Source organism: Poromitra crassiceps (genome assembly GCF_964638095.1).
Source record: "Poromitra crassiceps genome assembly, chromosome: 11".
Taxonomy (NCBI): Eukaryota; Metazoa; Chordata; class Actinopteri; order Beryciformes; family Melamphaidae; genus Poromitra; species Poromitra crassiceps.
In genome coordinates this window covers 13,407,481-13,420,425 of record NC_139643.1, presented here as the reverse complement: position 1 = coordinate 13,420,425, position 12,945 = coordinate 13,407,481, and the positions used below count along the sequence as shown (strand labels likewise).

Genomic DNA, 12,945 nt, shown 5'->3' with positions numbered 1-12,945 from the left:
CTCAATCCAGACACCATGGATCAGAACCAAACAGACTCTATGCAGCCAGACTCCACCTACCAGGGCCTCAATCCAGACACCATGGATCAGAACCAAACATACTCTATGCAGCCAGACTCCACCTACCAGGGCCTCAATCCAGCTACCATGGATCAAGACCAAACATACTCTACTCTGCAGCCAGACTCCACCTACCAGGGCCTCAATCCAGCTACCATGGATCAGAACCAAACATACTCTACCCCCGAGCAGGGCCATTTTTAATGTCTTTTCAGACCAAAAGCGAATAATCGGTGTGAATAAATTGCATGGTGATGAAAAACAAACAAACAAACAAACAAACAAACAAACAAACAAAACATATCTCTAAGGGACTACTCACACCCAAATAGAAATTTTCTGTGCAATTTTTTTTCTGATTTGGTGTGAATAGTCCCATAGAGTTAAAGGATAATTCCTGTTTTTGCACCCGGACCTTATTTCCATCTTAAAATATGATGTTTTACTCACCCAGAGAACTTTGGCTTCATTCTGATCGCCATAGAAGATATTCATGTCCAAGTAGAGTCCTGGAACTGGCCAAAACGGACGAACGGGGCATAGGTGGTAGTACACACTGCAAATAACGTATTTTCTGCAATGTAGCGGTTCATATCCTCATAATATCTCATCCATAAATGAACGTGAATCCAGATCTAGTCTCCTCTGGGCTGCCTCGGGCAGCTTGGGCAGCTTCGGTTTCCTTATCCCGGGTCTGTGAATCCAACAGAGGCAGATTCCTCCTCTGTTCTCAGCCGTGCAGCGCTTGTTCGTCCCTGGCCTGTTGTTCCTCTCTCTCTCTCCTCGTCCGCTCTTCAATTTCGATTAGCTCTTCATCCATTGTTGTAAACAAGTCGATAGTCGCGGGAAAATGGCGCTGGTGCGCGGTGATTCCTGGTAGACAATAGCCAGGTAGACAAACGAGTCAGCATGAAACTCAGGAGACTTCAGCGGGACTTGGGGCGAGAGTTGGATTCACAGACCCTGGATGTGGAAACTGAGGCTGCCCGAAGCTGCCCCGGAGGAGACTAGACAGATTCACCTTCACGTTTATGGACGAGAGATATTATGACCATATTATGAACCGCTACATTGCAGAAAATACGCTATTTGCAGTGTGTACTACGTATGCCCTGTTCGTCCGTTTTGGCCAGTTCCAGGACTCTACTCGGACCTGAATATCTTTTTTGGGGATTAGAATGAAACCAAAGTTCTCTGGGTGAGTAAAACATCATATTTTAAGTTGGAAATAAGCTCTTATTTATTAGCACATACCGTATTATTCTCTTTTGTCCTAAAAAGAGGGAGGGGGAATAATAAAGTAGTATTCTATTCTGGATAAAAAACAAACTCGTCGGGATAAGTCCATTAGCCTATTTCACATCCCAACCAAATCAACCATTTTGTGTCTAAAACGCAGAAAGTAAAACAGAGGTGCAAAGAAGGTCTTGTTTGCTGTTCTTCCGATGCAGGGACAGCTGGTCCAGTCCCAGGGCTCTAATCAATGTCTTGCTTGCACCTGTTTTACTTCCTGCCTTTTTGACACAAAATGGCTGATTTGGGTGGGATGTGAAATAGATGTATATAGGGAGACCGCACACTCCACAGATCTGCAGGAAGACTGACTTTCAAACATACATAATTTATTGGCAACAGATGTCAGAACATCATGTTTCACAGATGTGCTTCATCAGGTTCATTCATAAAATGAAGGTGATCTCACACATCTCTGTAGCGGCCATGTGATAGAATGGCCAGAAGTTAATGGTTTTAATCAGTACGGTTATGATGGAGAAGACTGTCTGGTGGTATCTGATATGAAGACATGGAAATGGATCGCTGCTAAACCACAGGCTGTCAGTTACACAGAGATCTTGAATAATAACAAAGCTCTGTTAGCAAAGGAGAAGGAGTTTTTCTCTCAGACCTGCATTGATGACCTGAAGGAGTTTGTGTCCTATGGGAAGAGCACTCTGCAGAGAACAGGTAGAGTCACATGACCTGATGTAGTTTCATCAACACAACAATGTTCATCTGTCTCTTCTGTTTCTAATGTACAGAAACATGACAGTGAATATGAACAAGCACACACACACACACACACCCACACACACACACACACACACACTGTACAACATGCACGCACACGCATGCACACACACACACACACACACAGGATCATAATGTTTAGTGTTATAGTTATAATTCTCATAGTACATGCAGAGGCAACTGCATGCACACACACACACACACATGATCATAGTGTTATTTATTATAGTGTCAGTTATAATTATCATAGTATCATTTTGTAATACATTGTAATGTGATTATAAGTTACTGAGTTACTGAGGACCCACATGCAGGACAGCGATGCAGGTGGTGATCACACACGAAGAAGACGATAGGGCCCTGGGTGTTTCATGTAACAGGATGTAGGTGACAGGAAACCACAAGAGCTCTTCACACAAACTGACATATGAAGCAGAAAGAAATCATCCAACTGCAGAACAAGAATAAACACAAACCAACCTACAAAATCTATAGAATGCTATAGAATAATAAGCTATATAATAATACACAAACCTACAAAATCTATAGAATGCTATAGAATAATAAGCTATAGAATAAACACGAACCAACCTACAAAATCTATAGAGTGCTATAGAATAATAAGCTATATAATAATACACAAACCTACAAAATCTATAGAATGCTATAGAATAATAAGCTATAGAATAATACACAAACCTACAAAATCTATAGAATGATATAGAATAATAAGCTATAGAATAATACACAAACCTACAAAATCTATAGAATGCTATAGAATAATACACAAACCTACAAAATCGATAGAATGAATAAAGGCAGAAAGTCACAACAATGACAACTCTAAAGGTCACCAGGTGCTGAAGTAACATAAAACCAATCAATCTAACTTGGAGGACCGTGTTTGTGTGTGTGTGTGTGTGTGTGTGTGTGTGTGTGTGTGTGTGTGTGTGTGTGCGTGCGTGCGTGCGTGCGTGCGTGCGTGCGTGTGCGTGCGTGCGTGCGTACGTGCATGTGTGTGTCTGTCTGTGTGGTTTGTCTGAGTCACATGACCTCCTCTCTCTACTTACTGTAAAATACTAAAGTGGAACAAATAGACATAATCTGATCCATCCAGTGTCATGTGACAAAGTGTGAACGCTCTGTTCTGGTTCCATGTTCTCCTTCAGGGATCAATGCTTCTCTTGTCATGGGAGTGATAGCAGGAGTTCTGCTCCTGGCCACCTGCAGCGCTAGAGTCTCAGTCTGCATCTGGAGAAGCAACAATGATGGTGAGTGATGAAGACTTTTCTACCACTTTACATTTTGTAACACTTTCTATGACGCCCTTGTCTATAATGCATTTATCCAAATACTTATAATGCATTAAGATGTGCTCATAGCACTGTATAATAGTTACAAGCACTCATATGCATAATGCTTTCTAACAATAATCACAACACATTATAACACATTTATTTAGCAGCACGCTGAAGAAGGCCTGTTTGTTCCGTTGTAGCTGACTTTGACCAGATGATGGATTAAACCTTTGAAAGGACATTCAAGTGTGCTGGCTGTTCTCTTCTTTAAGTCATATTCTGTGCCTTTCACCTGAGTTTTTTAATGTTTGGTGAGTGTGCTCGCTATTACTGTGGTTTGACATCACACAGAGGCAGATAGAGAGAGAGAATACTTTTGCAAGGCACTGTATGCGTGTCACATTCTCATCAGGGTCTGAGCCCCCATCGGTCTGCGGCCGGTTGCACAAAGCACCTTAAGTTAAGATTTCCCTTAAGAGTCTGAGTTAAGGTGTTATTGGTTGCACAAAACACCATTAAATCTTCTCCTTAAGGTTAAACATTTTAAGGAAAACGTAAGCACAATATTTAGTTGGGTGTTCTGTGCAGCCGATTCTATTTTATGAACACCTTAAGGAAAACCTTAAATTAAGGTGCTTTGTGCAACTGGCCCCTGCTCCTAGAATCACCCCTGAGTGCTTGACATAACTTTCTCTTTATGTTTCATTTCATCAATCTTCAATCATACCATTGAGTAATAATGTACCATATTGTCTGTATTTCAGGGCACACACCTGCTACAAGTATGTTTTCTCCCTTGCAACCTTGCAACCATCAGTACTGTAATGTAATATTATAATATTGTGACCTGCTCTGATAAAAAGCAGTCACATTGACCCCTAAAACACATTTTGAGTTGTATACACTGTTGGAAAAAGGAGACTGTACGCTTTCTGGTGATATCAACATTATCTTTGTAGTCTAGAAATTGAGTGAGATACACCGCTTTAGCCTTTATGTCATGACTGTTTCCAAACTATGTTTTTGAGGAAAAACGGCCTCAAAGTTTGACAAAGTAAGCTTGTTCTGCTTGTCACCCTAACTTTATAAGCTCCAAAACTACATTTATCATTCAAATTTCATAATAATCTTTACACAGAATGAAAGCCATATGGTTTATTTTACTACAATCTGATGAAACCCCAAAACAGCCAAAATCAATATTTTCTAACGGGCCCCTGCTACATGTGACTGATTTTGTCAGAGCAGGTCACATACAGTATCTGTTGATTCCATGGATTGCACTTAAGACAAAGCAGAGGCCAGACATTAGTAGTCGATCATTATGTTTCTTATAATATTGCCGTTTTCTCTCTTTTTTCTCTTCTTCTTCTGTAGCTTTGGAGACGTCATCTGCCAAAGCTGCTCGTACCTGATCAGTTATCACAGTGAGTATTCATCATCAACTATTCTCTGCAGATGTGCATAACTGCTTTACTGGCATACATGTAATACTTACAGCTATATTATGCAGATACTCTATCTTTACTAAATCTTTGATTGCCTTTAGACTAAAACACACCAGTTAGAGGTGTAATTCACATAAGCTGCAGATGAGGATTCAAAGAGTCATTCTAACAACATTTTCACTCTCAGTGTTACAGTTTCATTAAACAGTTGGCGTTGAGTTTTTAATTCTTAATCTGATGGACAAAAAAGAAGATTGCATCATTCTAGATCAGAATGTTATTTTTTGATCCAGAAATGAATATCCCATACAATATGAAATGAAATAGAGTACAGACTAGAGTGTAAACAATAATAACTGCTTGTTGTCCATCTGTTAATATATCTTGACAGACAGATGAGAAGAGGATGGTGAACTCCATTAAATTACAGAGGCATCTACATAAATTACAGCCATTTTCTTTGGAATTTGCAACAAAAGTTCACATTAATAACTGGTTGAGATTTGAAGTCATAGGATCTGTCAGAAAATTGTTGAGCAAATCAAATTGTTAAAATGTGCATTGATTTACCTGCCAAAGATAAATATTTCTGGTTGTTTCTTGGATAATTTCCCTGCATTAGTGCGTGACCCTGCCTCCATACTGTATTGTTGCTACTATTAAAGGCAGGTAGTTGTTTGCTAACTGAGTGTCAGTCAGAACTGGCAGCAGCATGACTGTACAGGTAAACCCTCCCCTGTAGGAGGAGCTACGTCAGCAGAGCACTGATGCTGCTACAGCTGTTTCTGCACAGCGTTTGTTGTGAGGGATTATGATCAGGGAACTAACAGAGTGACACTTCCTGTAGCATGCTGAGAGACCAAGGGGGTAGCTCCAGTTGTGAAAACTGAAGCCAATTAAGTGTCTTAAACCTGTATTCTTTCGAAAAGCCTGGAGGGGGCGACTCCACTGGCTGCCAAAAGGAGCCAGATTGTATAGAAGTCAATGGGAAAATGTCCCTACTTCTCACTTGATTAATTACCTCAGTAAACACTTTCCTAGTTTTTGGTCTCAATCACTAATTTCAAGTCTTCTTCAACACAGCATGATGTTCATTTTGTAATGATGGTCTTATTTAGAGTAAAATAGACAATAAAGCAGGTAGCCTGTCAAAGTGATTTTGCGCAGCTCTCCGATCATGAATCAATAGCCCTTCTCATGCAAATTCACATCACTTATGGCTCGAAATAATAAAGATGGCGACTATGAAAATGTCAACCTCAGTGCTTCAAAACAGGGTTCCAAAAACCAATGGGTGAAGTCACAATAGCTACGTCCATATTTATTATACGGTCTATGTGACAGACACAGCATTTTGGTTTGTCAATTCATGAACAATATATTTTTTGTGATTTTATAAATCTCATAATGAGTTTGTTTTGTTCAGTTCAGTTCTTCTTGAGGCTGCTGTGGCTCAGTGCTCTGCTCTGTCATTGTAAAGTCGTTCATCTATATAATGATGTGCAAAATTATCTCCAATCTGCATGTACAGTTCAGAGTATGTAAAGTTTTCATTTAGAGTTTTTCTTTTTTTAAGTTTTGTATTTGGTGAACCGTTTTTGTTCTTCGTTAGAAAATTACATTACCCAGATATTGTGTGTAGATGTTTTACTGAATAATGTTTATTTTAAAATCCAATGTTGTGAACTGTTCCTGTCATTTATTATATAGTCAGCTGCAAATATGGTTTAACCCTAAAAAAATTGGAACAAAAGGTTTCTCAATGGTTTATTGTAGTATCAGGTGTACTTAATAACATATCAAAAGTCTACCAAAATCTGATCACTAAAAAGGTCTAATTTTCAAGATGGCCGCCGCCAGTTCCTTAAAAGACCATTAATCCTTCATTATTCATCCTAGACAAGTAATTTTGGTGCCTAACCCCATGTTTTGGTGATCTAGGAATCCAATTAGCATATATAAATTATAGTGAAGTGATTACAAGTACAAGTATATATTAAAGCAATTGGTTATAAGCATTTATGTTAAAAGTGAAGAAAAATTTCCAATATAATTGGACATTTCTCCTTTTTCCACGTGCCATAATGCATAATGGTGATTTCACTTATAATTCACATTATGTTGAAGCTTTCAGGAGATTTCTTTTGATACCAATAAGGAATAAATTAATTATTACTGTGTGGTACTGTGAAATTAGTCAAAACAGGGCCACCACTGATCAAACTTAATAATGGGCTGAACATGGTGTTTGATAGCGAGATCACAAATTAAATTCAGTGTGGACAGAATGCATGTCTTGTCCCCAGAGTACAAGTTAATCAGGCATAAACACAACAGATGATTGGCCTGGGTGTTCTAATCCTTGATCAATGATATGCATCATTCCCTGCCACCCAGGGGTTTCTTGTTTGAAGTTTAGTGAGAGCTCCCACACCATATCAACTGTCCTATCACAGTCGATCAATGCCGGGAGTAGTTTGAACACGATGGTTTGGCACACGTTTCGCAAATGATTTTGCGATGTTCGGTGATTGGAATTTTATTTTGCAATGAAAAATCCTGGTTGGTAACGTGTCTCATTGGAATGACACAATCCTTCTTTCGCCCTGGAGTGAGTGCTGCTATGATCCCCATTCAGTGGGAGGTTCCCCTGCCATCGATAGTAAGGATATTGTGGTCAAGATTGTCACCAGCAAAAATAAGAGCCATGTCATCCGTTAACATATCTGGGGCAACTGAAGCTGCTGCATTATTTTCAAAACGCAAGACTTCTTCATAAGATGAACTAAATCCCATCCCATGAAGGGTATCCACAAGGAATTGTGACCGATAGAAGTTATGTGCCTGCACTGCAAGGCCAACTTAAAGGCCGGCTTTACCGTGGGGAATATGAATATATATTAAATCTCACGCCCCTAAGGTTTTCGAATCCGTTGAAATTTTTGAAATTGGTTGTTTCCCGCCAGAGATATCACCAGAAATCCACTCTGTGTGGAGGGGGGGGGGGGGGTGGTGGAGGGGAGGGGCGGGTGCGGGGACCCGAAATACTACATTTCCCACAATGCACTGGGCTCGCGTGGCCTTCGTTTTCATGCCCACCCCTCAGGCATTTGGCTGATATCAAACTCCAGTAGGTGGCGGTAATGCACATATATGTTTGCCAACCGCCATAAAACTCAAAGAAGAAGAAGAAGAAGAAGGCTTCGACAATAAAAGATACAAAGAAGAAGAAATAAATCGAAAATAAAATTGCCTCCAAATTGCACCAAATGTAAACGGTAGTATATATGTCGGGAGATGTCTTCATAAAAAAAATTTCATGCATTTTAAGGCATTTTCGTAGGAGTTACGCGCATCTGATGTTGTAACTATTTTCTGTAAAAATGTGTAAAAATGGGTACATTGCTCAGCGTTGATTTCGTTACTTCAACTCACCTACTACTAGATGTAAAATTTGACGAGCTTTCCAATGCCGCCAGTCCCGTGTCTTCTGGTGCTTCCGTTCCAGAGATATGGTCTCTTGGCAAGGAGCTATGGAAAGCTAACCTAGCTACAGTATTCTATGCGGGTGAACAAGATGGCTGCCTTTTGCTTTTCGTCGAGAGCTCTGAAGGGGCGTGGAGGACCTCTAGAGGCGGGACCATCTAGGTCAGTACAGAGACGGTATGTGCAGACAGACTGATCACTACAACCAAGAGCAGAGGCTCCTCATCCAGCTGTGTCAAAGAGAGGTGTAGTTCATATAGGCGCTCGAGTTCCGCAAGCGGGGAGGGAAGCCGGGTGACGCGTAACGCGTCATCCGGCTTCCCTAAAAATGTGAGAGATGCCTGATAGGTCAGGCAGTGAAGCTCCAATTTCAAAAAATTTCTACGGATTCTAAAACCTTAGGGGCGTGAGATTGATATATATTCATATTCCCCACGGTAAAGCCGTCCTTTAAGGGAGCTAACAACGGTACGTGGTCGAACTGCTTGGACAATTGGCTGTCCAATTGCTGCAACCTTTCGGCTTGTCTCCTTACCCACAAAAATACAATTTAACAATGTCCGCAGAGTGTCGGAACAAATGAAAGGGCAGAATCAAGCTCAAGCGCACTTGCACTTGGATACTGATGTGTAAGGGACGGGACATTGAACTTTATATAACTTTTAATCAATCCCGCCATTGTTTCAATGATCACTTGTTTCTGTGATTCTTCATCCTTTGCTTGGGTTTTGAAATAAGATCTCAGTATCTGTGATGTTCTTTCCCTCATTGTCACTATGTCTTGGAGGCCTGCCTTCTCCTTCAGCAAAATGTACACTGTCCCCATACTTTTTCTTTTTGTCTTGAGGTAGGCCTTTCCAAATGGTTCAGAATCTGTATTTGTCAGAAATTCCTCCATTTTATCTCGTAAATGTGTAACTGTCAACTGTTCCTCTTCAGTATTCTCAAGGTAAGAGCAAACCTTCACGAATGCCTGCTCCTTATCTTTGTTTTTGGGCTGGCCAGACTTTCTGCGCTTTGCCTCTGGGACTTTCTGGAACTGTAGTGGCCCATTACGGAAATGAACACTGCATGTGTGATGGTAAATCCACTCCACAGCATGTAGATCACAGCAATAATATTCAATCCTGCCTTTCACGGTGAAGGCCTATTCTGCCCTCCAAATCTTAACCGCAGTAACTACGCTAACAGTGAAGCTGAGAAAAATGGCTTTAAAGTTTTTGGGCTGTCCAGCCAAACATGTTATAGGTTGAAAAGTGATAATGTGCTGATTAAATGTGTATACATTAAGAATTTTTTATGGCAAAAAATCATTATCAATTATTTGACCTATGGCCTCAAAAATGCAGATACTGCACTCTACATTTGTATTACCTTAAACAGATGTATAGGTAGTGCAAATCTAAAGTGCAGTAACTACAATCTAGTTTCCCTTTTCTGACTTATTTTTCATGAAGAAAATCAATGTGTTTTGATTTCTTACCAACATTCTATCTATATTTAATTGTTTTGTCATTTACATGTTTAAAAAGTTTTAGAAGATGAGTATTTGAGTAAAATGAAAGGAATCCTCAAGTCACTTGATGTCTTTGTCACCTTCCCCAGGCATCTTCATCATTGGTGGTGTTGCTTTTGGTCATCATTCTGACACAATGAACATTGTTTTTTTTTTTTACCTCAATGAAAATCATCTTTTCAGATCAGCTATTGATAATTCATACAAGAACATGGCACATTAATATGATTTTGAATAAAAGTACAACTCAGTCTCAATGCTGACAATTTATTCAACACTGAAAAACAGAACCACAAGCAAAAAATATCAAAACATTTGGGCCAGTTCATACAAGAACATGGCATATTAAATGTATTTGGAACAAATAAATACATAAAAGTATTACCAAATGCTGAAAATGTAGGCAAAAATTTAACCTTAGAACCACAAGCAACAAATTTGATTCTGGTCTTGACCAATTGAGATGTCAATCATGGCAATCGATGGAAAAACTTTTTATCCTCCTCAGACAAGTTTTTACAAAAGATCTGGCGGCCCTCTTTTGACTCTCCACTTCCCTTGTCTCCAGATCTCAGCCTTGGGGAAGCCAACAACAGTTTTCTTCAGGAAATCTTCAGGAAATCCAGCTCCATGAATTCCTCATCATGTGACAGTTTCACATTTGAATAAAAGTACAACTCACAGTCTCAATGCTGTATGCAACAATTCAAAACATAACAAGCAAGAAAATATGTAAACATTGAGATAATTCATGCAAGAACATGGCATATTAAAAACGATTTTGAGAAAAGTACAACTCAGAGTCATGCTGACAATTTATGTAACAATTAAAAGAGAACCACAAGCAAAACAATATTAAAGCATTTGAGACGATTCATACAAGAACATGGCATATTAAATATATTTAGAATAAATAAAACAAACAAATCAATCAATAAATAAATAAATAAATAAATAAATAAATAAATAAATAAATAAATAAATAAATAAATTACAAAATGCTGAAAATGTATGCAACAATTAAACCTTAGAACAACAAGTAAAAATACAATTCTGGTCTTGACCAATTGAGATGTCAATGATGGACACACTTTTCATTACTCCTCAGACAAGTTCGTCCAAAAGATCTGGCGGTCTGGAGGCATCATTGGGCAGAGCTTGCACAGGATGTCGGCCTTCTTTTGACTCTCCACTCCCTTGTCTCCAGGTCTCAGCCTTGCTGGAAAGCCAAGAGCGGTTTTCTTCATGAGGAAATCCAGCTCCATGAATTCCTCATCATCATGTGACAGTTTCACATACATATTTCTGGAACCCCTTCTAAACTGGATTTGGGCCATGGCTGCCAGATGTGGTATCATCTTCAGCTTAGTCGTGGAGTGGCCCGCTCTCCATGCCAGGATGTCCTGACTCTTCATCTCCACCACATCAACTTTTCCAGAGTTGGAGGAGGCCACTACATTTCTGAAATCATCAAAGTCGAGGACAGCTCCCCCAGGCCGCCTCTTCATTTGTAATTCCACACCATGATGGAAACTGTCTGCCGACATGAATGTGTGCCCTGGCTCAAAGTATTTGAAGGTCACCTCCTTCAGGGGTACAGACAGGTCATTCACTAACCTGACCAGGGTTGTCAGCAGGCACCAGTTCTTATTCTGGGCAGTGCAATTGTCCAGCCAGTAAATTACCTGTGCCACATCCCTTTCTTTCTGAAGAGCAGTGACATAAGCAGATGCTACCTCCTCTGCCTTTCTCCCAGCGACACCCTCATGCCAGATGACAGAGATGCTCTTCTTTTTGGTTGCTGACTTTTTACCGACAGTGGCGAAGGTTTCATGAAAGGCAGTAATGCGTTTTGTAAATACTGCCGTTTTCACCCCTGGCATGCGGGGCAGCATTATGACCTTTTGAAGGTCAACACTGCGGATGGTAAGGTCAGCTGTTTCCTCTCTCTCTGCATCAGCCCTGTAGTGATGGCGTGCTCTTTGTGCTCTACCCTTGTGCCTCTTCCCACTTTTTGCACACATCACAGTCTTGACTGGAGTCATCTCCTTGGCTTGTGTGCTGATGCTCTGCCTTCAAATGTATGTCGTGCTTGAGACACTGCTCACATTGCTCCTCACCCAGCTTGGTGAAACTGATGTTGCAGTCCTTGACTACTTTACGATAGGTCTCATAACAGCATTTGCTCACATCCTTCTTCTCTTTATAATACATGTACATTTGTTGAACACTGATGTCACTGGGCAGGTATCTACGATTTGGGGCATGCTCTCTGCGGTAATGGCTGACAGTAGGGTTAAAGGATTCAATATGTTCATATATTGGTGCCAGATTGATTTTCTTTGTTGCATGTTTTCCTCTCTTTTCTTGGGGTGGTGCCAAGCTTGATGGGGTGGTGTTTCCTATGACAGTATTGATCAGTCTGTCATTTTTGGGATGATAGCCAAGAGTGGTCAAGAAGAATGTTTTGCAAACATCTTGTGATTGGCCGTGGTCATCCGTGAGATGGTACACAAGGGATTTCTTTCGTCTGCTGGGGATCGCTGAAGTGTGGCGCTTTGTGTCACCCTGTGAGACCATGTGGAAAATCAAAGCTCTTTTTTCCATGTACGACATCTTCCAGTATGTGCTAAAGATTTCTTTTCTTCTGTCTTCTGTTATTTTATTCCTGCATTTTCTCCTGCACATTAGGCCACATGGCTTCCCCATCTGTGGATTTTTTCTCCCTGGGTGACCTTGAGCTTGGTCCTCTTGAAAACGAATAGTGATGCTGTTGGTGTTATCATCTTCCTCATTGCCATGGTCATCATTGTCATCCTCATCATTCAACTCATCCTCCATCACGTACTCCTTGTCATTATCTTTGCCATCATCATCATCGTCAATGTCTTCATCATTCAACCCATCTTTGCCATCATCATCATCGTCAATGTCTTCATCATTCAACCCATCTTTGCCATCATCATCATCGTCTTCATCATCCAACCCATCCTTAATCACATACATGTAGTCCTTGTCATCATTATTGTCATCAACACCATTCTCAAATTCTGCCTGCAGTGATGCAAATATCTCATCCAAGGTCATCTGTGGTGGTGAAATATGGAGC

At 40.3% G+C, this 12,945-nt stretch overlaps 1 protein-coding gene across 1 annotated transcript in view; it reads left to right on the top strand.

Annotated features, from left to right (window-relative positions):
- LOC310784841 (major histocompatibility complex class I-related gene protein-like) overlaps positions 1-10,486 on the top strand; it is a gene marked incomplete at both ends in the record, with an annotated part of 40,832 nt that extends 30,346 nt beyond the window's left edge. The window contains 3 exons of the mRNA XM_083645879.1: positions 3,258-3,359; positions 9,260-9,269; positions 10,405-10,486. Coding sequence (XP_083502005.1) covers positions 3,258-3,359; positions 9,260-9,269; positions 10,405-10,486 — 194 coding nt within the window. The remainder of the gene's footprint in view (positions 1-3,257; positions 3,360-9,259; positions 9,270-10,404) is intronic.
- Positions 10,487-12,945: the final 2,459 nt, after the last annotated feature.